The 27,234-nt window shown below is 44.7% G+C and overlaps 1 protein-coding gene across 2 annotated transcripts in view; it reads right to left on the reverse strand.

Annotated features, from left to right (window-relative positions):
• The window catches only part of LOC132396100 (multidrug and toxin extrusion protein 1-like), a 47,454-nt gene extending 21,238 nt beyond the window's left edge, over positions 1-26,216 (reverse strand). Inside the window, exons 1-8 of one of the 2 annotated variants that reach the window (XM_059973530.1) lie at positions 25,744-26,216; positions 23,493-23,594; positions 16,292-16,360; positions 14,501-14,649; positions 11,147-11,189; positions 7,108-7,152; positions 5,481-5,578; positions 2,054-2,151 (exon numbers count right to left, since the gene is read on the reverse strand). In XM_059973530.1, the coding sequence (XP_059829513.1) occupies positions 2,054-2,151; positions 5,481-5,578; positions 7,108-7,152; positions 11,147-11,189; positions 14,501-14,649; positions 16,292-16,360; positions 23,493-23,594; positions 25,744-25,965 (826 nt within the window). In that variant the 5' untranslated portion in view covers positions 25,966-26,216. Of the gene's footprint in view, positions 1-2,053; positions 2,152-5,480; positions 5,579-7,107; positions 7,153-11,146; positions 11,190-14,500; positions 14,650-16,291; positions 16,361-23,488; positions 23,595-25,743 lie in introns of both variants that reach the window. The other variant, XM_059973531.1, reaches the window with a different exon arrangement.
• Positions 26,217-27,234: the final 1,018 nt, after the last annotated feature.

Below are 27,234 nucleotides of genomic sequence, written 5' to 3' on the forward strand. Positions count from 1 at the left end.
AGCTCCTCTGACTTACTGCTTCCTGCATCGTTATAGCAACACCCTACACAACCCCAAGAAATGGTACAGCACGGTCTGGCTGGGCAAGTTACAGCCTTCTGGAGCTTTGAGTACTCACTTTCTGTGACTGTATCAGAACTGCTGCAATATTTCTTCAGCTCTTCTCTCTCCCTGTTGTTCACTGGACATGCTGAGACAGAGAGTCTCCACATTTCTGCATTACACGACTTTTACTTCCCTCTGTGCACGTCCTCCATTATCTATTCATCTGTCAGTCTGTCTATCCATCTGTCTATCTCTCTATCAATCTATCTATTTACCTATCTGTCTGTCCGTCGATATATGCATTTATCTGTCTGTCTATCTGTATAGTTATTCACCTGTCTATCCATCTGTCTATCTACTCTTTGTCTCCTTTTCACTCAATCTCCCTCTCTAACTCTATATCTCTCTCACTATTTCACTCAAATTCCCTCACAACATCTTCACCAGCTCATCCCTTTGACAACCCTGGTCTCACCCTATCAAACACACTCTTCACCCGATCAAACACACTCTTCACCCGATCAAACACACTCTTCACCCTATCAAACACACTCTTCACCCGATCAAACACACTCTTCACCCGATCAAACACACTCTTCACCCGATCAAACACACTCTTCACCCGATCAAACACACTCTTCACCCGATCAAACACACTCTTCACCCGATCAAACACACTCTTCACCCGATCAAACACACTCTTCACCCTATCAAACACACTCTTCACCCGATCAAACACACTCTTCACCCGATCAAACACACTCTTCACCCGATCAAACACACTCTTCACCCGATCGATCACACTCTTCACCCGATCAAACTCACTCTTCACCCCCGATCAAACTCACTCTTCACCCTATAAAACACACTTCACCCTATCAAACTCACTCTTTACTTGATCACACTCTTCACCCTATCAAACACACTCTTCACCCGATCAAACACACACTTCACCCGATCAAACACACTCTTCACCCGATCAAACACACTCTTCACCCGATCAAACACACTCTTCACCCGATCAAACACACTCTTCACCCGATCAAACACACTCTTCACCCGATCAAACACACTCTTCACCCGATCAAACACACACTTCACCCGATCAAACACACTCTTCACCCTATCAAACACACTCTACACTCTAACAAACACACTCTTCACCCTATCAAACTCACTCTTCACCTGATCAAATACACTCTTCACCCTATCAAACACATTCTTCACCCTATCAAACACATTCTTCACCCTATCAAACACACTCTTCACTCTAACAAACACACTCTTCACTCTATCCATTTCCTCTCTCAACCTTCTCCATGACTTAAAATTGCTTTTCGCTTTGCCCAGTTTTCTCCACCCAGAAACATTAAGTCTGCTTCTCTCTCCACAGAAGCTGACCGACTTGTTGAGTGTTTCGGACACTTTCTGATTTAAAGTCATAGAGCACTACAGCATGGGAACAGGACCTCTGGCCCATCTAGTCCATGCCAAACTGCCTAGTCCCATCAACCTGCACCTGGACCATAACCCTCCACAGCTCTCCCATCCATGTACGTATCAAAACTTCTCTTAATTGTTCCAACTGAACCGGCATCCATCACTTTAACCACATTGCTGTGGCTTTGGAGTCTCATACATCTGAGACTTTATTAAGGACGGGTGGTAGTGACTCAGACGAGATACAATAACAATCTGATGTTTCCTGCCTGGCTGTTTCTCCTTAAGATCATTCCCCCTTACAGACCCACTAGGGCAGAGGTGGAGGCCTCTTGGCCATTTGAGCTGTGTTGGCTTACTCTAAGCAGCCCTGTTCTGCAACTCTTGTCCCGGAGGATGGTTTCCGACTTGTAATTAATCATTTGCCCTTGAAAACGCACAGTCTAATTAACCCTCCCCTGATTTTGACCATCCAGTTTCCTGTTAGCTTTCTAGGATCAAAGGACCACCCTCTGTTGAATCCCTCACTGTCAGTCTGTGTGGAGAGTTTCTGGAGAGGCTGAATTACCTCCCCAGGTGTGGAGATACAACCTCCTCCATCTGATGTAGACAAACAGCACGATGATCTGGCAGTATTGGGCAATGAGGTTGGCGCAAGCTGACCCCCTGTAATGAAAGGAGTGAACGCATTAGTCACAGAGTCACCCGTCGGCCTACCGTGTCCACGCTGACCGTCAGGCACAGGGAGGCACTCCCCACGTTACAGAAATGTACCTTCACCGAGTTCACAGGTCAGGTCAGGTCAGTGCCCGAAAAATGGGGTCAGGATTGAAATCATGGAATTAATGAGGGAAAGAAAAGAAAGAAAGAAGGAAGGAGAAACCAAGGTAGCACATACAAGGTAAATGGTAGGACACTGAGGAGTGCAGTAGAACAGAGAGATCTGGAAATACAGATACACAATTCCCTAAAAGTGGCATCACAGGTAGATAGGGTAGTAAAGAGAGCTTTTGGTACATTGGCCTTTATAAATCAAAGTATAAGAGTTGGAATGTTATGGTGAGGTTCTATAAGACATTGGTGAGACCGAATTTGGAGTATTGTGTGCAGTTTTAGTCACCTAATTACAGGAAGGATATTAATAAGGTTGAAAGAGTGCAGAGAAAGTTTACAAGGATGTTGCCGGGACTTGAGAAACTGAGTTACAGAGAAAAGTTGAATAGGTTAGGACTTTATTTCCTGGAATGTAGAAGAATGAGGGGAGATTTGATAGAGGTGTATAAAATTATGATGGGTATAGATAGAGTGAATGTAAGCAGGCTTTTTCCACTGAGGCTAGGGGAGAAAAAAACCAGAGGGCATGGGTTAAGGGTGAAGGGGGAAAAGTTTAAAGGGAACATTGGGGGGGCTTCTTCACACAGAGAGTGATGGGAGTGTGGAATGAGCTGCCAGATGAAGTGGTAAATGCGGGCTCACTTTAAAATTTAAGAAAAACTTGGACAGGTACATGGATGAGAGGTGTATGGAGGGATATGGTCCAGGTGCAGGTCAGTGGGACTAGGCAGAAAAATGGTTCAGCACAGCCAAGAAGGTTCTATGGAAGAAGGAAAGGAACAAAGGAGGAAAGAAAGAATGAAAGAAATTAAATAAATACCACAAGAAACCGCAGAGAGAGGTGTGAACACAGCTTAGTGCATCACAGAAACCATCTCCCCTCTATGGGCTCTGTCTACACTTCTCACTGCCTTGGGAAAGCAGCCAACATAATCAAAGATCCCACCCAACCTGGACATTCCCTCTCCCATCAGGTCGACGATACACGAACCTGAAAGCACGTACTACCAGGCTCAAGGACAGCTTCTACCCGGCTGTTACAGAATATTGAACAACCCCCTGGTACGATAAGATGGACTCTTCACCTCTCAATCTATCTCATTGTGACCTTGCAGCTTAGTGTCTGCCCACACTGCAATTCCTTTGTAATTGTATCACCTTATTCTGCATTTTGTTAATATTTTACCTGGTACTACCTCCATGCACTGTTAGGATGAATTGATCTGTGTAAACGGTATTCACGGCCAGTTCCTCACTGTACCTCAGTACAGGTGACACCAATTTACCAGCTTACCAAATTACCATCACTTCAGCCCAGCCGCCCACTGCTTTTGGCCTTTCTGGAGCCGAGCACCATCGCTAAAAATGACACCTTGCTATCCCTGCAGCATCACTGTAGAGTGGAAGCTCCGGGATAGGTGGGAGAGCACCAGTTGTGGGCCTCTGATCCGATGATCTGCTGTAAGTGTCTGTGCCTCAGGAACGGACATGGGGATGAGATCAGCTGGTGTCTATTGAGTGAGTTTCAAATTGCTACCAGTTCTAACTCTTCAACACCCACATCTTGATACAGATTTAAGTTCTTCTTCAAAGTAACTTTTTAATAACCAATGAAGTGATTGCTCAGAATTATTTAGTGCCAAGCAACAGGGTCAAAGTTTACATGAATGATCAATATGAAGACTAGCCAACTCACAGAGAGAACTACGCAGGGCTTAAAAATATCAATGCATCTTAACATTTGTAGGAATGGACTGTTCATTGTTTAGAAACAAATTTATTGGAAACAAGGGAACATAGATTGATCGATTGACAGTCAAGGTTATCCAGTCAGCTTTCCAAGACTCGTTTAGGTTTAGGAAGGCAATGACTTCACTAAGATGGGCATAAGGGGCAACCAATGGAGAGAAGCAGGGAGGGCTTCATCAGAGCAGATATGGGAGGCAACCAATAGAAAGAACAGCAGCAAGACTCCTTCATGATTGATGTGTCAGTCAGCCAACAGGATTAGTGAGGAGGATGAGCATTTGGAGAGGGGAGGGTGCACTTGTTATTTTACCTCAGACCTTAGATGGAGACAATATACTTGATGCCAAAGCTCATGTTGTAAAGGATAGAGTGCCGACTTCAGTAAAGGACTTCCTAGCACAGAATTCAGAACAGCTTTGGAAGTAGATCATTTGCCATTTTGGGCAGGAATGAAGGAGGTCAGATGGGCCAAGGTATTCACTCATAAAATCACAAGGAGGTTTGGTTTGTCACCAAACACTCTAACAAACTTCTATAGATGTACTGTTGAAAGTGTCCTGACTGGTTGTGTCAGGGTCTAGTACAGAAGATCAAATGCACAGGAACATACAAAGCTGCAGATAATGGTGGACTCAGCCCAGTGCATCACGGACACATCTCTCCCGCCCGCCAGTAGTATGTATAAGAAGCACTGCCTCACAGAGGCATCATCGTCAAAGATCTATCTTCAGGCAGAGGGAAAGGGGTGCCTGTTACGCCACTGGGGTTTAAGGCAGCAATGAAGGTCCCCCATCTCCGTCCGTCTTTGGCCATGAAAACCAACTTTGGTCTTGGTCCTGGCGGTGTTCAGGGCTTCCTTCATCGTGCCAGTAGCTTCCTCTCGGTTTTCACTACTGTCAGTCAGGTGAGTCCCGGGTGGAGACTCAGGAATACCGTCACACTCAGATATAGAAGGATTCTTCATTGCTGTTCCTGTAACAATTTTTACTTTACCAGTCAGAGTTGTTAGTCCCAAAATTGTTACCAGTCAGAGTTGCTAACCCCTTGACCTGTTTGGTATGGGTGACCTGCAATCCCACATTACCATGTTGAAAAACAGCTACTTCCCTTCAGCCATATGGTTCTCGAAGCAATCTGCACAACCCTAATCACTGCATCCGTATAACCCTATGACTATTCTGATCGCCGCACTAAAATGAATTATGAACCTTTTGTATTGCTGTAAAAATTGCGTAGTTTATGTTTTTCTTGTGAATGTTGTGCATCTGAGGTTATATGCCTTTGATGCTGCTGCAGGAAGGTTTTTCATTGTACCTGTGCATACATGATAGTTCATCACGGGTAAAGCCCTCCCCACCTCAGTAAATCAGATAATAAACTCGTCTTTGACTGGCATCATGGCCAATACTCACAGCACGCCCAGTTTCAGTACCATCAGGAAGATGTAGTTCATTATCACGCTGAGGATGTTGGCCACCAGCCCAGTGAGTATCTGGGGCATAATGATTCCCTGGAGAGGGAGCAGAGAAACACATTCCCATCAGAGACCAGCACATCCAGCCGTGACCAGCCCATCAGAGACCAGCACATCCAGCCGTGACCAGCCCATCAGAGACCAGCACATCCAGCCGTGACCAGCCCATCAGAGACCAGCACATCCAGCAGCCCTTTCAGTGCCTCAGGCTTGCAGTTCAGGCCTCCCCTCTGTGGCCCACATCCTCCTAAGACTACCAATCCGCTCTGCCCCCACCTCCCCACTTCCCTTCTCCAGTCTAGACCCGTCATCCCCCCTATCCAGTCTAGATCCCCTAATCCCAGGCAGCGTTTCAACCTGAAACGTTGACAACCCCTTTCCATCCCACCAACCCCTCCACAGACGCTGCTCGACCTGGGTGAGTTTCGCTGGCAGGCCGTTTGTTATTCAAGGCCTCCTTGCTAGCTATCCTTAGCCAGCTGTGTTGCACAGTCCACACTGAACACCTTATTCTGAGCCCTGTCCTGGGAAGTTGCTACCGGATGGACAGAGTGGAGGATTCAGCACTTTGAAGCCTCCTTGAAGGAATTCAACACCCCCCAGTGACTCCCAAGAACATCTAGCCCATGACAACTCAGTTTGCAGTACCTGAGAACCTCAATCCATGTATCAGATCCCACAAAAGTTCCGTCTACACTTGGTAAAGGTGCCAGCATAATCTAAGACCCCTTCTCTGTTCTCCCCTCTCCCATCAGGCAGGAAATACTAAAGACTGAAAGCACTTACAACCACCCTCACAGACAGCTTTGTTAATAGATAATAATCTATTGTTAATACAGTGAAACGCTTGTCTTGCACACTCTTCATACAGATCAGATCACTGCACAGAGCACTGAGACAGAATAAGGTAAAACAATAAAATATAGGTTGTGAGGCCAAACTAAACAGGAAGCCCATTCAACAGTCTGATAACTCAACCTTATTGTGATCTTGCATCTTACTGTCTATCTGCACTGCCCTTTCTCTGTAGCTGTTACATGTTATTCTGCATTCTTCTTTTGATCTTATTTGACAAGATACGGGGCAGAATATGCATTTCCTGCCCTTTGAGCCATGCCGCCAATCAGCCCCCAATTTAACCCTAGCCTTATCATGGGACAATTTACAATGACCAATTTGGACACGTGCCCAGAGGACACAGAAGGAGAATTAGGCCATTTAGCCCATCGAGTGTGCTCCACCATTTGATCATGGCTGATTTATTATCCCTCTTAATCCCATTCTTCTTCCTTCTTCCATAACCTTTGATGCCCTTACTAATCAAGAACCTATCAACCTCTGCTTTAAATAAACCCAATAGCTTGGCCTCTGCAGCCGTCTGTGGCAACAAATTCACCTCCCTCTGGCTAAAGAAATTCCTAATCTCTGATCTATTGGCATTGTAAGGCCACACCTCCTGTTCCTAGACTTGCCCGCTACAAGAAACATTTCACTGCATCCACTCTATCTAGGCCTCTCAGACCCAGAACATCCCCACAGTTTAAAAGCAGCGTCGTTAGGCATACCTGGTTCTGGAGATAGCGGACCTGGATCTGATACAGGAATACAGCCTGCACAACAGGGACACAGTAGTCAAAGCTCAGGGCAGGTAAACATTCCATCCCCCAGGCACACATCGAAAACGGCAGCAACAGCAACACTCCAACAATCTGTTGTCCAACCATTGGGAAATCTCACTGCCTCTGTATCCAATTTGCCGGTGACGCTGAGTAGCGTAAGTGGCAAAGGGGACACAGAGAGGCTTTAGGGGATTTTAGACAGGAAGGCATGTGAAATATTAACAACACACACAAAATGCTGGAGGAACACAGTAGGCCAGGCAGCGTCTATGGAAAAGGTACAATCGATGTTTCAGGCCGAGACCCTTCAGCACATCGTGAAGTATTGTCAGGTGTTGGTGTCCACTGAGACTTGTCCTTATACATGAATTACTAAGATTTAATGTAAGGATACAGCAGGCGATCAGGGAGGTAAGTGCTAATGCCAAGGACAGTATACTTCCTCTACCAAAGAACGCTGGTAAGGGACTGCTGTAGTTTGTAGGAAAAGACTCGCTTTATGTTCCAGAGGTTAATCCTCTCGCTGCCATGGTTCACGTTTCAGATTTATTTACTTATTGAGGTACAGTGTGGAACAGGCCATTCCACCCTTCGAGCCACGCTGTCTAGCAATCCCCCAATTTAATCCTAGCCTGACCATAGAAGAATTTACAATGACCAGTTAACCTACCAACCAGTATGTCTTTGAACTGCGCGGTCACAGAGAGAACATACTAACTCCTTACAGGCTGTTGGGGGAATTGAACCTGGGTTGTCTGTACTGTTAAGTATTGTGCTCACCATTACACCACCATTTCGCCCCAGATTTATTTATCACACGTACATTGAAACACACTCTGAAATGTGTCATCTGCATTAACAATGAATAATTCTGTAACTCTGCAACTCACAGACATCAGCCCTCCAACCTCCCCTCCTTGGCCTCAGTCTCTCAGATTTCGGGCCTCCAACCTCCCCTCCTTGGCCACAGAGACATCAAGCCTTCAACCTCCCCTCCTTGGCCACAGAGACATCAAGCCTTCAACCTCCCCTCCTTGGCCACAGAGGCATCAAGCCTTCAACCTCCCCTCCTTGGCCACAGAGGCATCAAGCCTTCAACCTCCCCTCCTTGGCCTCAGTCTCTCAGACGTCTGCTCTTCAACCTCCCCTCCTTGGCCACAGAGACATCAAGCCTTCAACCTCCCCTCCTTGGCCACAGAGACATCAAGCCTTCAACCTCCCCTCCTTGGCCACAGAGGCATCAAGCCTTCAACCTCCTCTCCTTGGCCTCAGTCTCTCAGACCACAGGCCTTCAACCTCCCCTCCTTGGCCTCAGTCTCTCAGACGTCTGCTCTTCAACCTCCCCTCCTTGGCCACAGAGACATCAAGCCTTCAACCTCCCCTCCTTGGCCACAGAGACATCAAGCCTTCAACCTCCCCTCCTTGGCCACAGAGGCATCAAGCCTTCAACCTCCTCTCCTTGGCCTCAGTCTCTCAGACCACAGGCCTTCAACCTCCCCTCCTTGGCCTCAGTCTCTCAGACGTCTGCTCTTCAACCTCCCCTCCTTGGCCTCAGTCTCTCAGACGTCTGCTCTTCAACCTCCCCTCCTTGGCTTCAGCCTCTCAGATTTCGGGCCTCCAACCTCCCCTCCTTGGCCACAGAGACATCAAGCCTTCAACCTCCCCTCCTTGGCCACAGAGACATCAAGCCTTCAACCTCCCCTCCTTGGCCTCAGTCTCTCAGACGTCTGCTCTTCAACCTCCTCTCCTTGGCCTCAGTCTCTCAGACGTCGGCTCTTCAACCTCCTCTCCTTGGCCTCAGTCTCTCAGACCACAGGCCTTCAACCTCCTCTCCTTGGCCTCAGTCTCTCAGACCACAGGCCTTCAACCTCCCCTCCTTGGCCTCAGTCTCTCAGACGTCTGCTCTTCAACCTCCTCTCCTTGGCCTCAGTCTCTCAGACCACAGGCCTTCAACCTCCCCTCCTTGGCCTCAGTCTCTCAGACGTCGGCTCTTCAACCTCCTCTCCTTGGCCTCAGTCTCTCAGACCACAGGCCTTCAACCTCCCCTCCTTGGCCTCAGTCTCTCAGACGTCTGTTCTTCAACCTCCTCTCCTTAGTCTCTCAGACCACAGGCCTTCAACCTCCCCTCCTTGGCCTCAGCCTCTCAGATTTCGGGCCTCCAACCTCCCCTCCTTGGCCACAGAGACATCAAGCTTCCAACCTCCCCTCCTTAGTCTCAGACTCACAGACATTGAGCCTTCAACCTCCCCTCCTTGGTTTTAGTGTCACAGAATCAGGCCTCCGACCTCCAGTCCCGGGTTGGACTCGCAGACTCAACCGTCGGGCTTCTACCTCCAGACTCCTGAATTCAGTTTAGGCTTTGATCTGTTTTTTATTCTTTCACTAATCTCCAGAATCACTCAGTGTTCCCCATCCATCCCTAATACCCAGGCTGGGCAGGCAACAAGTCTAGTGTTGGGGGTAGCATAGTGGTTAGCACAATGCTTTACCGTACCAGCGACCCGGGTTCAATTCCCGCTGCGGTTCAGAAGGAGTTTGTACATTCTCCCCGTGACCACGTTGGTTGCCTCTGAGTGCTCCAGTTTCCTCCCACAGTCCAAAGATGTGCCGGTTGGTAGGTTAATTGGTTATTGTACATTGATTGGGCTTGGATTAAGTTGGAGGTCGCTGTGCGGCACAGCTCAGAGGCCGGAAGGGTCTTGTCTGCCCTGCATCTCAATAAATAACTAAGTAAACCTGGAGACACATGTGGGGTAGACTGTGTACGGTCAGCAGAAGGAGTTTGGTGAACCAGCTGGGTTTTGAGCAGACTTACAGACTCTTAACCTCCACAATCAAATCTGCTTCCACCACTCCCATCAGCAGCCTGTTCCGGGCACCCACCACTCACTGTGTCCCCCCACACATCCCTTTAAAACCTCCTTCCTCCATTTCACTTTCAATTCATGTCCTCCAGCACCTGATATTTCTACCGAGGATAAAGACTCTGTCTACCCTAGCTACAACATTGAATGATACAGCACAGGAACAGGTCATTCAGCCCACAATACTGTGCTGCACAAATTAACATGATGCCTTATTCCAGTAATCACTTCTCCCTTTACATACCCTTTGGTTCTCTGCATGTCCAGGTACCTTTCTAACAGCCATTTAAACACTGTTGACCTGCCTCAACCAGCACCACAGACAGCACATTCCAGGCATCCACCTCTCTCTATGTAAAAAAAATTATGCCTCACACCTCCTTTGAGCTAATAAACACAAGAGATTCTGCTGTAAATCTTGAACACACACACAAAATGATGGAGGAACTCAGCAGGCCAAGCAGCTTCTATTGATGGGAATAAACAGTCGACGTTTTGGGTTGAGATCCTTCAGCAAAGTTTGAAGTAAGTTTATTATTAAAGTGTGTACTGTATATGTTACCATATATACAATCCTGAGATTCATTTTCCTTTTCAGTCCTGATGAAGTATCTTGGCCTGAAACGTTTAGATGCTGCCTGACCTGCAGAGTTCTTCAAGAACTTTGTGTGTGTCTCCCTTGAACTATTCCCCTCTCACTTTAAACTCAGCCTCTATGCCTCTCATAATGTTTATAAATTTCTGTCAGCTCTTCTCTCAGGCTCTGACACTCCTGAGAGAACAACACAAGTGTGTCTAACCTCTCCTTATATCACCTGCCCTCTAATCCTTGGTGAACCTCTTCTGCACCCTCTCCAAAGTTTCCACATCCTTACTGTCATTTCTGGAAAACCAGAAATGCACACAATAAGACAAGCAAGATAATTCATCCAGGAGGTCAACGAATAGAAATATTGTTCCTGTTTTCTCTCCGCAGAAGCTGCCTGACCTTCCGGGTGCTCCCAGCGTTTTGTGTTTGTATTTCAGACTGCCAACATCTGCAGACTTTTCCTTCCAGAGAATTCCTGACAAGAGTGTAGCGTTAACCCCATAACGTAGGGATGAACAGAACAAATACTCACAGGGAGAGCAGGGATAAATATCTTCACATAAAGCTGGCATAACCTAGAAGAGAACATTGTGCATCAATGTAGGTGCCCATGCTATCCTGGTCACTGAGAATATTCCCTTGCAATGGTGCATCTGCACACGGGAACCCCCCACCGCCAGGTTCCCCTCCAAGCCTGACTTGGAAATCAACCTCCCATTCTTTGCAAAATTATAAAACATTAAGTATAGAACACTACAGCATAGTACAGGCCCTTTAGCCCAAGGTGTACCAACATTATAACCTACTCTAAGATCAATCTAACCCTTCCCTCCTACATAGTCCTCCATTTCTCTAACATCCATGTGCCTTTCTAACAGCTTTTTAAATGTATCTGCCTCTACCACCTCTCTTGGCAGGACATTTGACACACTCACCACACTTCTTTCCTCCAATCACTTTAAAAATGTGCCCCCTCCTATTGGCCATTTCCACCCTGGGAGAAGTCTCTGACTATCTACTCTGCCTATGCCTCTTATCATCTCTATTAATTCACTTCTCATCCTCCTTCGCTCCAGAAAAAGCCCCAGCTCGCTCAACCTTTCCTTATGACACGCTCTCTAATCCAGGCAGCATCCTGGTAAATCTACTCTGTACCCTCTCTAAAGTTTCCAAATCCTTCCTATAATGAGGTGACCAGAACTAAACACCTTTATTGTATGGCCGTATTTTACTGATATATTACATGTGCTTGCTATCTTATATGTGCTGTGTGTGATTGTTGCTATTGTATCTTGGTCCCAGAGTAACGCTACTTCGTTTGGCTGTATTCATGAGTATTCATGTACAGATGAATGACAACTAAACTTGAATTGAATTGAATACTCCAAATGTGGTCTAACCAGAGTTTAATAGAGTTGCAACACTACCTTGTGATTCATTAGTCACTGAATTCCTCAGCTAACAAAGGCCAAAACACCACACATCTTCTTAACAACCCTAACAATTTGCACACCAGCTTTGAGAAATCGAGAGGCCAATGCACTATATACCTTCTTTCTAATTCTGTCAACTTTTAAGCCAACTTTGAGGATCTACAGGCATGAGCCCCAAGATCCCTCTGTTCCTCCACACTGCTACTAAATCCTGGAAGTTCACCTCCAACAGCACTGTGGGAGTTCAGCAGAGAGGACTACAGCAGTACAAGGCAGTTCACCACCACCTTCTCCAGGGCAGTCAGGGATGGGCGACAAATGTGACTTTTCAGTGGCACTCAGATCCTCATAAACAAATATGAGGTTCATGACTAACACGCACAAAATGCTGGAGAAGCTCAGCAGGTCAGGCAGCATCTGTGGAAAGAATTAACAGTCGATGTTTTGGGCATCATCTGATACATCGGCTCTTTATTCCTTTCCGTAGATGATTTGCCTGGCCCGCTGAGTTCCTCCAGCATTTTGTGTGTCTGTTACTCTAGATGTCCAGCGTCTGCAGAACCTTTTGTACTTATAGAAGGTTCCAGACCTTGCAATGGAACAAGGGCATTGGTGGAACACAACAAATTAGGCACAGTACGGCAGAGGACAAAAATTCATAGCAAATACCTTCACAAGGTGTCCTGTAGGTCAACATTTAAGAAGCAGTCTCACTGACAGTGTTGCACTCCCCCAGCACTACATTGTGCGGGTCATGCTTCTGGAGTGTGACTTGAACAGAGAACCTCTGGACACGGCGACATAAACAACAGTGGTCTTGTACGGCAGTTCACATGCACAGGAATATAAGAAGCTGCAGAGAGCAGTAGGCTCAGCCCAATTGGGCACATTCCTCCCCACCATCAGTAGAATCTACAGGAGATGCTGCCTCAAGAATTATTATAAAGCAAACCAACTTAGATTTACTGCATCTTTTTTTGAGAAAGGTAGACCGGCATGGATTAGAATAGAACTAGATAAAATAGGAGAAAATACACCAGAAGATTTTATATATAAATGGGAATCTAAATGGATACGGGAAAAGAAAGAATCTCCTATATTAAAACATTTGATTGACTTACGGAATAAGATAAATGTTGATGATGAGACAAAGAAATCTTCATTAGCAAAGAGATCTTTAATTCAAAATAGACTTATTCCTTTTACAATGGATAATCAACTTTTATATAATTGGTTTCAAAAAGGGATTAGATATATAGGAGATTGTTTTGAAGGAGGTATATTAATGTCATTTGATCAATTAAAGAATAAATATAAAGTATCAAACAATACTCTTTTTTTGTTACTTCCAACTAAGAGCTTATTTAAGAAAAAAATTAGGTCAAACAATGTTATTGCTGAAATCTAATGAAATAGAAACTTTAATTCAAAAAGGAAAGATTAAAAAATTTATCTCTTGTATGTATAACTTGATTCAAAAACAAGCAATTAAACAAGGAGTCCATAAGACAAGACAAAAATGGGAAAGTGACTTGAATATCTCGACCCGAAACGTTGACTGCTTTTCTCTACGGATGCTGCCCGACCTGCTGAGTTCATCCAGCTTTTTTGTACGTCAGGAATAGTTATTATCCCTTAACCATCAGGCTCCTGAACTAAATGGGGTAACTTCTCTCAACTTCATAATAACCCCATAATTGAGATGCTCCCACAACCAATGGACTCAGTTTCAGGGACTCTTTATCTCATGTTCTTGATCTTTAGTGCTTTGCTTTTTTTTTCTTTTTGTATTTGCACAATTTGTAGTCTTTTGCACACTGGTTAAACACTAAAGTTTTCATTTTTTCTATTATGGTTATTATTCTAATATGGATTTATTGAGTATGCTCGCAAGAAAATAGATCTCAGGGTTGTACATGGTGACATATATGTACTTTGATAATAAATTTACTTTGAACTTTGATGTAGCTGTACATATGACAGTAAACTTGATTTTGACTTGGACCCACGGCTGACATTTTGCAACACTGGGACCACAAGGAAAAGGATTAACTGGTAATATTGTTGTGAGGGATTAGAGACAGAACTTGACAGAGAGTGAACTGCAGGTGGATGTGAAAGATTCTACACATCTGAATCAGAGGTGGCAGTGAGCTACAACCAAATATCTTTTAAAAGATTAGCTTTATTTGTCACATGTATATCAAAACATTGAAATGTACAGTGAAATGCATTCGCATCAAATCAAATCGGTGAGGATTGTGCTGGGTAGCCCACAAGTGTCACCTCACTTCTGGCACCCACATAGAATGTTCATACCTCACTAACCCTAACTGTACATCTTTTGTAATTAATTATTTGGTAATTAATGTAAAGTCAATGATTAATAAAATGTTTTTGCAATATGTGTTTGCCTGTTGTGTCTTGGTGGGTGAGCATGAAGTACATCTGACCTGGCCACCTCGGGGTCCTGTTTAGCAGCCAATAGGATTTTCTCTGTGTTAATAAAGATGGCCCAGCAGGGGCAGAGGAAGATCATGAGAATCAAGATGGCCCTCTGGATGACAACTCCAATGCGCTTCAGCTTTTTGCTGCCATACATCTGAAACAAGATAGAGATCGACTTAGTTGGCATCAAAGACCATCAAGAGGTGTTTCTAACAAATGTGTGGGAGCAGGAGCTGGCCACTTTGATCCAGGAGACAGCAGAAGATCTTCTATCTGCAGTCTCTTCCCCACTTACACTGCTTCCCAAAATAACCAAAGGTCCATCCATCTCAGGCCTGAATCTATTCACTGGCCAAGCAGCTGACTTTTCTGCAGGGGGAAGTCCAGAAGGAAGTTCTCATCCCAGATTTCAATGACATAGGAGCAGTTTTAGGTCATCAGCCCATTGAGTCTTCTCTGCCGTTCGATCATGGCTGATATATTACCCCTATCAACCCCATCCTTCTGCCTTCTCCCCCCTAACCTTTGACACCCTTACTTTTGAACTTTAATATTTAAAGCACTGGTTGATGGGTTCTTGATCAAGAACCTATCAACCAGTGCTTTAAATATCAAAGTTCAAAACTTTAACCTTTTGAACTTTGAACTTGAGAAACTGCTTCAATATCATCATCCTTCCAAATTCTAGACAATTTAGGCCCATTTAACTCAACTCCTCTTCACACAACAACCCCCTAACCCTCATGATGATGAAAAGGTGGCTACTTTTACCCATCTTGCCCGTCTCCCACTCAGCGTTCAATGCAAAGACTCGACTGCAGGTTCCTTCCACAACCCCCCCCCCCCCGGTATGTTTCTCTCTCTTTATCTTACAGAGGTGTCTTAATTGTGAGGGGCATAGATGGGTGAATGTACACAGTCTTTTCCCCCAGGGTTGTGTAATCAAGAACTAGGAGGCTGAGGTTTAAGGTGAGAGGGGAGAGATTTAATAGAAACCTGAGGGCAACAACTTCTCCCGGAGTGAGAGTCGGTTTATGGAATGAGCTGGCAGGGGAAGTGGTTGAGGATTGGTGGTTTGTCATATCCAATAATAACTTTTGAAATCTGTGCAGGAGATCTTCTTAAAGTGGAAAAGCCATTGCACTGGGACAGTTCCACTCTCTCAATCTCAGAAGTCCGGGGTCCAGTGGGACGAGTAGTCATCACATCTGGGGTCTTCCCTGGTTACAGTGGATGACCATGACTTTTTCTGTGCCTTCCCATGTCCTTCACTCTCCCTGAAGCATTGCAGAGTCACCTTCCTGGCCATTGAATCTCAACTGCCAAATCTGCAGGAGTTGGCTTCGCATGCTAGGGTAAGAATGTGCCTATCTCACGGGGGTATGAAGCCCACTGGTTGAGACTGCCTGTCAAAGCGGTGTGGCAAGGAAATAGCCACAGGGGAGAGCTGAATGTCCAGTGGGGGGGTCCTTGGTTGGCGTCTACCGGTTGAGCCAAAGGGTCCAAGTGGGTGCAGTATAATTCTGCCAAATCCCTCCAGTCCATGGAAGCCTCTGCCCAGTACACTGAGAGTTCTGCTAAGTCCCAGTTGGTATGAATGTGAGATCTACAGCTTCGGATCTTTCCCCTTTCCCAAACCTCCCAACCTCTCTCGCCTCCGTAAAGGCATCCAATAACTGCTACTGTGACCTATCTGTCCTAATACCCCTCGTACATGCAGCTGCCCCTGGTCTTCGCCTGTGAACCACCTCCGGGAGCTACGCTACGTCAACATACAAGCCGGTGCAGAGTTTTACCTGCGATATCAGGGTGTCACACGCCATGAAGAGACCAGTTCCCACCGCCACTCCTGTCACACTGATCATCTTGGTCGCCGTTTTAGAAAGGATGTGGGTGGGGGAAGAAGGAGAGAGATAACATTCACTGAAGATGGTTATTGTAATCGATGGGTGAACAGTAGCATAACGCTTCACAGCTCCAGTTCTACTGTTGCCTGTAAGGAGTTTGTACATTCTCTCTGGGACCACATGCATTTCCTCCAGGTGCTCTGGTTTCCTCCCACAATCCAAAGATATACAGGCTGGTAGGTTAAGGGGTCACGTGGGTGGAATGGGTCTGAAGGGCCCGTCACTGAGCTATATCTCTAGATAGAAAGAAAAAGAGTGAGATAAACAGAGAGAAGGATAGAGGGAGAGAGATAGAGTGAGATAGAGAAAGAGAGATGGCAATAAAGAGAGACAGATAGAGATAGAGAGATAGATGGAGATTAAAAAATAGAGAGATGGGGGACTTCCGGTAAGATGGCGATTGCTTAGCTGCTCCGAACTTTTGTTCCGTTATTTTCGCTATCTTTGCACTAAATGTCTCCATCTTTTAAACCTTAGTTAGGAACTTTATTTGGTTTCTTTCACTTGCCTGTGAACACATCTACTTTACAATGTCTAACAAGAGTTCTAAATCCGGGAGAAAGGAAGTTTCGGTTCTGCCAGCTGAGACCCTCGCTGCACTGGAACAACACCGAGATGATATTTTAAAGGAATTTAGAACCGCTTTCAAACAGCTGGAAGCCAAACTGGATCGGATCAACGATAGAGTGGACAAACATGCTGAACACTTATCTTGCATCAATTCGACTTCTGAAGATTTAGAAAGTCGTGTTCGATACTTAGAGACTCTCTGTTCCAGCCTAGAGGGAAAATATAACAAACTCCTTTCCAAAATGGTGGATCTCGAAAATCGCAGCAGACGCTGTAACCTTCGAATTCTTGGGTTGCCAGAGGGCACCAAACAGGGATCAACCGTAAAGTTTTTCACCGAGTTTCTCTGTGAGATATTCGGGAAAGATTTGCTTCCGAACCCGCCTGAGCTTGAAAGGGCACACTGGGTCTACGTTCCCCCCGGAATTCTGGGCTCCCACCCGCAACCGGTAATTTTGTGCTTTCATCAATACCAGGTAAAACACCATCTGATTATGAAGGCACGTCGCAGAGGTACTTTTACTTTCCAAAATACAGTCATTCGCTTTGTGGAGGATTTTGCACCCCAGATTTTAAAGATGCGCGCTGAGTTTAAAGGCGTAATGAAAGTGCTTTTTGATCGTGGTTTTAAACCCTCTCTTCACAATCCTGCTGATTTACAAATCATGCTCAATACTGGAAAATATAAGTGGTTTAAGTCAGTGAAGGAGGCTGAGGCATTTGTTGCAAGTCTTCCGGCTATCCAGCCATCTTCAGAACCCGATCGGACCTCCTAAAATGATGGATAAGTACTTCTCGTAGTAAAATTAATTTTTCCGGACTCAGACTTTACTTGAATCACTCAGACATTATTTACTGAAACTCTAAGGGCTGTTGACAATCTCTTCCTGGATTTGGTGTGTCTTTTTTAAATAGACATTCTGTGCTTAATGTTTCCCTATGGACATTTAAATAGTCCTTGTGTAATCTATTTTATTCTTGTATAACTTTATCTATAGAGTTCTACAATTGACTCTAACTTGTTTTGGAGGTTTGAAGTCTTTATTGAAGGCCTCCCTGTTTGTTGGTTCACAGTTTAACTGCTGATTATTTTTTATTTTTTTATTTATTTTTTTTCACCTTTTTTTTAATTTTTGATTTTTTTCCCTCTCTGTAAATGGTTGATAAGTACTCTTCTTGAATCTATAATTTTTCCCTTCCTCCCTTTTTTTTCCCCTTTCTCTTACTTTATTCTTCCATAATTTTTCACGGGTAGGTTAGTTTTGGTTTTCTTCTGATTTTCTCTGTATTAAGTTTTATATTTCTGCAGAAGATGTTCCAATTTGTAGTTATGTTTTCTAGTGCGTAAACTAGTTACTATTTGCTATAGTATTTATACGGAACTGCTGTTAATGACACAGATCTGGAAGTTATATTTGGGTTAATTTTTTTGGTAGAGCTAGCTGCATTTTTTGGTAGCCATCTAGTTTTGGGTTGTGAGGTTATCTATTGTTTTTCTTTATTGCTCAGTACATGTTTATGTTTTGATTTTACGAATCTATGTTTACATCTCTGCTCCCAGACTGCTATTGTATTGCTTGACTTTTTATATGCCTGCTGCCTTTTAAGCATTAGTAATTGATAATGGCTAGTGCACTTAAATTTGTGAGCTGGAATGTAAAGGGATTGAATCACCCTGTTAAAAGGAGGAAGGTATTCTCACATGTTAAACAACTCAAAGCTGACATTGCTTTCCTTCAAGAAACTCATATTCGTTGTTTTGATAACTCCCGGCTTCTGTCAAAGTTGGCGGGTCAGCATTTTCATTCATCCTTTGCCGCTAAAGCTAGGGGAGTCTCCATTCTTATTAACTCAAATATTCCTTTTGAACTCCGTAATAAAATATCTGATACAAATGGCCGTTTTATTATTGTTTCTGGTAAACTATACAACACTAAACTTGTACTAGCAAACCTGTATGCCCCCAACTTTGATGATGTTAACTTTTTTGAACGTTTTTTTTCCTCACTACCAGACCTAAACTCATACTCTTATACTGGGTGGTGACTTCAACTGTTGGTTAGATCCTAATCTGGATCGATCGTCCTCTGTTACCAGATCACCTACTAAATCTGCCTTAGCTATCCAATCACTTCTCTCTAATTTTGGTATCTCTGATATATGGCATTTCCTTCATCCTACTGAGAGAGACTATTCCTTTTTTCACATGTTCACCATACCTTCACTAGAATTGACTACTTCTTACTCGATAACCAACTTATTCCATTTGCCTACTCTTGTGACTATCAGAGTAAACTGATTTCTGACCATGCCCCAATTACTCTCTCTTTAAACTTTCCTGGTCTCCCTCAGAGGAATAAACACTGGCGGTTTGATTCAACTTTATTATCGGATGATAATTTTTTAAAATTTATTAAGGATCAGATAACCTTTTATTTTAACACTAATACATCACCTGAAGTGTCATCCCAGATTGTCTGGGATGCATGAAAGCATATCTGAGGGGTCAAATAATCTCTTACACAGCAAATCTCAACAGAAGATCCTCTGCAGATCGATTAGACCTCATTAACCAGATTAAAGAATTGGATCAACTGTATGCTCAAACTAAGAATCCTGAACTATACAAGAAGCGTGTAGAAATCCAAACTAAATTTAATCTTCTGTCTACTCAACCTGTCAAACGCCAACTTCTCGAAAGCAAGAGTCGCTTTTACATTCATGGGGATAAGTCTGATAAATTTCTAGCCAATCAGCCGAGGCGTTCCAAAGCCAAACAACATATTACAAATATCTGGAAGGAGAATGGAGACTTTACATCGAATCATTTAGAAATCAATGACGCATTTAAAAATTTTTATTCTCGGCTTTATTCCTCTGAATCTTTGAATGACAATATCTCTGTTGATCAATTTTTAAATAATCTGAATATTCCTTCACTTACATCTGATTTTAAAGCCAAACTTAATGCGCTTATATCATCAGAAGAAATATCTTTTGCTATTTCTGCATTGTCCTCTGGGAAATCTCCTGGACCTGATGGGTTCCCTGTAGAATTTTATAAATCATTCTCTTCACTTCTTTCTCCTCAGTTACTCTCAGTATTATCTGACTCGTTTAATTACGACAAATTGCCACCCTCTTTTAATGAGGCATCTATTATCCTTTTATTAAAAAAGGGTAAAGACCCAACAGAGTGTTCCTCGTATAGGCCGATTTCTTTGCTCAATGTTGATGTAAAGATCTTAGCTAAAGTTTTGGCCCATAGATTAGAAACTGTTATTCTCTCTATTATCTCTGATGACCAATCAGGTTTTATTAAAAACCATCTCCCTTTTTTTAACATTCGGCATTTATTTAATATTTTATATTCACCTCCAACTGGGATTCCTGAATGTGTTATTTCCCTCAATGCGGAGAAAGCATTTGATCGTATAGAGCATTTGATCGTATCCACTTTTTGCAGTCTTAGAAAAATTTGACCTCGGTCAAAGTTTCATCTCTTGGATCAAATTGCTGTACCTGTGTCCTACTGCTTCTGTTTTAACTAATTTTCAGAAATCCCAGGTATTTAATCTCAAACGTGGCACCCATCAGGGATGCCCCTTAAGTCCCTTTCTCTTTGATTTGGCTATAGAACCTTTGGCAATAGCATTTCGAAGTTGTCCTGAATTGACCGGGATTTGGAGAGGGGGTGTTGAGCGTAAAGTTTCTCTTTATGCTGATGACTTATTACTCTTTCTCTCAAATCCGTCTACATCCTTACCTCCAATGTTTTCACTTCTTGACCAGTTTAGCCAGATCTCTGGCTATAAACTTAATTTACATGAGTGAACTTTTCCCAATTAATAAAGAAGCACATGAATTAACATTTCGTGATCTCCCTTTTAAAGTAGTCCATAATCAATTTACTTATCTTGGAATTACAGTCACAAGGAAGTTTAAAGATCTCTTTCGTGAAAACTTGGCCAATCTTTCATATACTATAAAACAGTCTGGTACAGTGGTCACCTCTATGTCTTTGGTAGGTAGTATTAATGTTGTTAAAATGTATGTTCTCCCCAAATTTTTATACTTATTTCAATCTATCCCAATTTTTATTCCTAAATCTTTTTTTTTTTGATTCCTTAGACTATTATTTTGTCATATCTGTGGAAGAATAAGCGCTCTAGAATTAATAAAATCCATCTCCAAAAACCTAAAAAAGAGGGTGGCATGGCTTTACCTAACTTTCGTTTATATTACTGGGCAGCTAATATACGCTGTGCTACCTTTTGGTCTTTCTTCCATGGCCAACCCGAGTGCCCTAAGTGGGTGGCGATGGAGTTGAGCTCCACTAAAGAATTATCTATCTCTGCACTTCTTGGCTCTGCACTCCCTACTAGTCTGTCCAGAATAATAGCTAATCCTCTTGTATATGGGCTCAGTTTAGGAAATGCTACGGTTTCCATGGTTTTTCCATTTCCAGCCCTGTCGTACATAATCACCTTTTTTTACTTACTACGTACGATTCAGCATTCCATGTTTGGCATAGGAAGGGCATTAGACATTTTGAAGATCTTTTCATTGATAATCGCTTCGCTTCTTTTCAGCAGCTCTCTGTTAAGTTCAATCTGCCCAATACTCATTTTTTTAGATATCTCCAAATCAGACACTTTATTGCTTCTTTAGTTCCTTACTTTCCTGAAATGCCTGCGAAAAATGCTATGGACTTATTTCTTTCCATTAATCCACTAGGTAAAGGTTTAATATCAATTATTTGAGATAAGTTAGCAGCCTTACAACGGGCCCGTGGATAAAATTAAGATGGCATGGGAGCAGGATTTAAATACCTCCTTATCTGATGAGAGTTGGGACTCGATTCACAAATCGGTTAACTCAACCTCTCTTTGTGCTCACCATTGCCTTTTACAGTTTAAGAATGTTCATAGAGCCCATATGTCTAAATCTAAACTATCTCGATTCTACCCTAACATTAGTCCGCTTTGTGATAATTGCAAGAGGGGCGAGGCCTCTCTCATTCATATGTACTGGTTCTGTCCTAGCTTGGAGAAATTTTGGAAAGATATCTTCACTACGTTATCGTATATTCTGAATCAGCACCTAGAACCAAACCCCTTAATTGCTTTGTTCGGTTTCTGGGGCGAGACAGATCTACATCCGAGTCCGACCAAATGCTGAATATTATCCTTTGCCTCTCTCCTGGCTAGATGCTTGATCCTCCTTAGATGGAGAGATGTTGTCCCGCCCACTCATGCTCAATGGCTTAACGACATTATGGCCTGTTTGGACCTCGAAAAAATTCATTATTCAGTTCTTAATTCGGATTTAAAGTTCCATAAGGTCTGGGGACCTTTTATCGAGTACTTTCATAACCTTCCTCTTGACTAGGGTTTTTTTTTGGTCCTTTGCTTTCAGCTCCCTTTTTTTTCTGGTAGTAGGTATTATTATCCTCTGTTGCTAAGTGTATTCACAGTTTGGGAGTTTGATTGTCCTGATTTATATTTTCTATATTGTGTTGTGGTTGGTCTGGAGTTTTTTTTGTGTGTTGTGGGGTTTGGGGAGGATACTAGGTTTTAGGTATTTAGGTGCTTTTTTTTAAATTCTCTTTCTTTGTATCATATTGTCATTGTATGCTTAATTTTGCACCGTATTAATGTTCCTCATTTTGATTTGGGGTTTTTTTAATTTGTAAAATGTATAAAAAAAACTAATAAAAAAAATAGAGAGAAGGATATGAAGATGGAGAGATCAATGCACAGTCCTCTCTTGCCTCAGGAGGCTTCCTCAGTGGATTGCTCACTCTTGCCTGATCAAGTCACCGAACCCTTGCCATTCAGACCAAAGCAGGAGCCTCACCGGAGGAGATTTCAGATAGTCTTAACCTTCCTTCCACCAAGAAACAACTGCAGGTGCCACAAGGTCACCCCCACCCCCCACCACACCTTTCATGCTATGTCTCTTGCCCTCTGCAAATCCCATCTGTAAGACGCTCTGGTACTGAGTCTCAGTCAGCAGTCTGAAGCAAGTCACTCAGCTGAAGCCCCCGCCTAGCACCAATGGAGTATCAGTGAGGGTCTCCACAAGGTGAAAGGTCAATGCCAATCATCAATCATTAAGTAACCAATGCACTGTATATATTGCTTCTGAATATCAAAAGGATTATATAGAGTAGACATGTGGCAGGTGTTTCCAATAGTGAGAGAGTCTAGAACCAAAGATTAGAAGGACATCCCTTTAGACCAGAGATGGAGAGGAATTGCTTTAGCCAGAGTGTGTTGAATCGGTTTAGTTCATTGTCACAGATGGCTATGGAGGCCAAGTCACTGAGTATATTTAACGCAGAGGTTGATAGGTTCTGGATTAGTAAGGGGGGGGTTCAGAGGGATAATAGATCAGCAGAGTAGACTCGGACAGTTGAACAGCCCAATTCCACTGCTATGTCTTGTGGCCTTCAGCAGGAACTCCCCCCAATCCTTCCCTTGTCCCGTATGGGTGACAGAGCAGGGCAGGTACCTACTGAAGCGGCAAGGGAGATGGCCCCCAGTTCGCACTTGCCTAGGTGTCCACTGAACGCAGAGCTGATGAAGTTCAAGGTGTAGTTCATCACCTGGGTCAACACCTGTGGGAGGACATACAGAGGAGTGAGTTGACTGGGTCATCAACTGGATGAGTGAACATGGAAATCCCGCACCCAGGTAAACCCAACACCACAGCACCCAGCTGGAGGTGGCCCCATCCACATCTCCCCTCAAACCATCGAGGCAATGGTTTCATAACCACTCAACAACCATATCATCAGCCAGAAAATAGTCTGCCCCTGCTTCATCTACTGACCCTCCAGCCCTTCCCTCCTCCTCCACTCACTGATGCCTCTTTCCCCCTCATCCACTCAACTCTCACTCCCTCTGCATTCACTGACTTCAACCCTCACTCCATCTACCCTCAGACCCCACACTCACTCAACACACTTCTCACTCCATCTGCTGACCCTTCACTTCACTCATTCACTCAACACTCACTCCTCACTCTATCTGCTGACCCCTCACTTCACTCATTCATTCAACACTCACTGCCCACTCCATCTACTGACCTCTCACACCCTACATCCACTTAACACTCACACTCCTATCTAGTCACCCACCAGCCATTCATCCCTCCGAATCCCTCCACCACTCACCCTGAACCCTATTCTCTTTCGATCATTCTGCCACATTTTCCAGCCATCTAAACCACCGGGGTAGCCTCATTCCCTCAACCTCATCCGTACGACCCACCTCTCCTCCTCCCATCCATTGGCCAATCATCTTATTCTCAAGCTCTAGATTCTCTGGCTAATTCCCTAGATTTTAGGTGTGCAAACATGCATCTTGATTAGTAAGGGTTACAGGGAGAAGGCTGGAGAATGAGGTTGAGTAGAAAAATAAATTGGCCATGAATGGAATGGCGAGGCAGACTCGATGGGCCGAAAGATCTAATCCTGTTCCTGTCTTATTAACTTAAACAACAACAGTCTCTATTAGGTCTCTATTCATTGGAGCGTAGAAGGTTGAGGGGGGATTTGATCGAGGTATTTAAAATTTTGAGAGGGATAGATAGAGTTGACGTGAATAGGCTGTTTCCATTGAGAGTAGGGGAGATTCAAATGAGAGGACATGATTTGAGAGTTAGGGGGCAGAAGTTTAAGGGAAACACGAGGGGGTATTTCTTTACTCAGAGAGTGATAGCTGTGTGGAATGAGCTTCCTGTAGAAGTAGTAGAGGCCAGTTCAGTTGTGTCATTTAAGGTAAAATTGGATAGGTATATGGACAGGAAAGGAGTGGAGGGTTATGGGCTGAGTGCGGGTAGGTGGGACTAGGTGAGATTAAGAGTTCGGCACGGACTAGGAGGGCCGAGATGGCCTGTTTCCATGCTGTGATTGTTATATGGTTAGCACACACAAAATGCTGGTGGAACACAGCAGGCCAGCATTTTGTGTGTGTTGTTGTTTGAATTTCCAGCATCTGCAGATTTCCTCACATTTGCTTATTAACTTAAACGCCAGTTTATAAGAACAGTGTGTCCGTGAGTCGGACGTCCGAATCCTGGAGAACCTATACTTCTCACAACACACACACAAAATGCTGGTAGAACACAGCAGGCCAGGCAGCATCTACAGGGAGAAGAGCCGTCGACGTTTCGGGCCGAGACCCTTCGTCAGGACTAACCGAAAGGAAAGATAGTAAGAGATTTGAAAGTAGTTGGGGGAGGGGGAAATGCGAAATGATAGAAGACCGGAGAGGGTGGGATGAAGCTAAGAACTGGAAAGGTGATTGGTGAAAGTGATACAGAGCTGTAGAAGGGAAAGGATCATGGTACGGGAGGCCTCAGGAGAAAGAAAGGAGTGGGGGGCACCAGAGGGAGATGGAGAACAGGCAAACAACTAAATATGTCAGGGATGGGGTAAGAAGGGAGGAGGGGCATTAACGGAAGTTTAGAGAAGTCAATGTTCGTGCCATAAGGTTGGAGGCTACCCAGCCGGTATATAAGGTGTTGTTCCTCCAACCTGAGTCTGGATTCATTTTGACAGTAGAGGAGGCCATGGATAGACATACCAGAATGGGAATGGGACTGGGAATGGGACGTGGAATTAAAATGTGTGGCCACAGAACCTATACATCTATTTAGTTGGATCGTCGCTGTATGTGACCCCTCTGTCAGGACAACCAGGACACGCGGGGCTGCCCCATCCACAAACATCTGTCCCATCCACAAACATCTGTCCCACTCACCAGAGGTCCCGCCAGGAGAAACAGCTGCCTGACCTCCTCCCGAATCACCACGGGGACGCAGCAGCCCCGGGTCCAGGCGGCGCTCCCGGCTCCCGTCAGCTGCTCTCGGTCGTCCATCCCTGGCTGGAGGAAAACTCCCCAACTCCGTCCAGTCAGCTCTGGGGAGAGAAGTCCTTGTTGGGAGGAGTAGAAATGGAACGAGGGAGGGAGGGCAAACAGCATGGGGGGGAGAGAACACAGAAACACAACTCAGAGAAATTAGACTGAAGACCTGAATTTCCCAAAAGGATCTCCACGGAGTCCACACTTACTTTCGGGCTGCTGGGGTCCGAGAGGGAGCCACGGACCCGACCGTGCATACGGCGCCTTGAGCGGGACTGGCAGGCGGTGACCACCCGTATACAGCGAGACTCGCAGTTAATTCAATCAGATATAATCTATTCCTAAATGCTCGGAGTTAAGTATAACAAAGGGTGGCTTCACGGGGGACTCTGATTTTAGAAAAAAACACTGCACAAAAAAATCACAACGTATAAAACCTTCGTGCAAGCTGGATGTGGAGAACTGTATTGTGTACAGTTCTGGTCCCCTACCCACAGGGAAGATATCAATAAAATTCAAAGAGTACAGAGAAAATTTACATGGATTTCAGTCATTTTCTTTTGCACATTGGTTGTTTGTCAGCCTTCAGTATACTTTTCATAAATTCTATTATATTCCTCTATTATCCTCTAAATGCCTGCAAGGAAATGAATCTCAGGGTAGCAGATGGTGACTTGAGTGTCATAGGTTGAGGGTGAAAGGTGAAATACAGGAACCTGAGGGGGGGGGGACTTCACTCAGAGAGTGGCGAGGATGGAAGTGGTAGATGTGGGCTCGACTGCAATATTTAAAGGAAGTTACCTGAATGGGAGGGGGGACTGGGCAGAATAACGGGTTGGAAAGGATGAGATGTACCTAAGGCCCTGTTTGTTTACGGACTCTTGTGGCCAGAGAGCTCTTTCAGGTGGAAGGAGTAGGGGGTGGGGAGAGGAAGGGTGGGAAGAGGGAGAGGTGGGAAGAGGGAGAGGAGGGGAGAGGGGAGAGGAGGGGAGAGGGGAGAGGAGGGGAGAGGGGAGAGGAGGGGAGAGGGGAGGGGTGGGGTTGGGGAAAGGGAGAGGAGGGGAGAGGGGAGGGGTGGGGTTGGGGAAAGGGAGAGGAGGGGAGAGGGGAAGGGTGGGGTTGGGGAGAGGGGTTGGGGAAAAGGAGAGGAGGGGAGAGGGAGAAGAGTGGGGAGAGGGAGAAGGGTTGGGAGAGGGGAAGGGTGGGGAGTGGGAGAGGGGTTGGGAGAGGGAGAAGGGAATGGGAGGCATTGGGAGAGGGAGAGGGGAATGGGAGGGGTTGGGAGAGGGAGAGGGGAATGGGAGGGGTTGGGGAAAAGGAGAGGAGGGGAGAGGGAGAAGGGTTGGGAGAGGGGAAGGGTGGGGAGAGGGAGAAGGGTGGGGAGAGGGA

Source organism: Hypanus sabinus, chromosome 6, assembly GCF_030144855.1.
Source record: "Hypanus sabinus isolate sHypSab1 chromosome 6, sHypSab1.hap1, whole genome shotgun sequence".
Taxonomy (NCBI): Eukaryota; Metazoa; Chordata; class Chondrichthyes; order Myliobatiformes; family Dasyatidae; genus Hypanus; species Hypanus sabinus.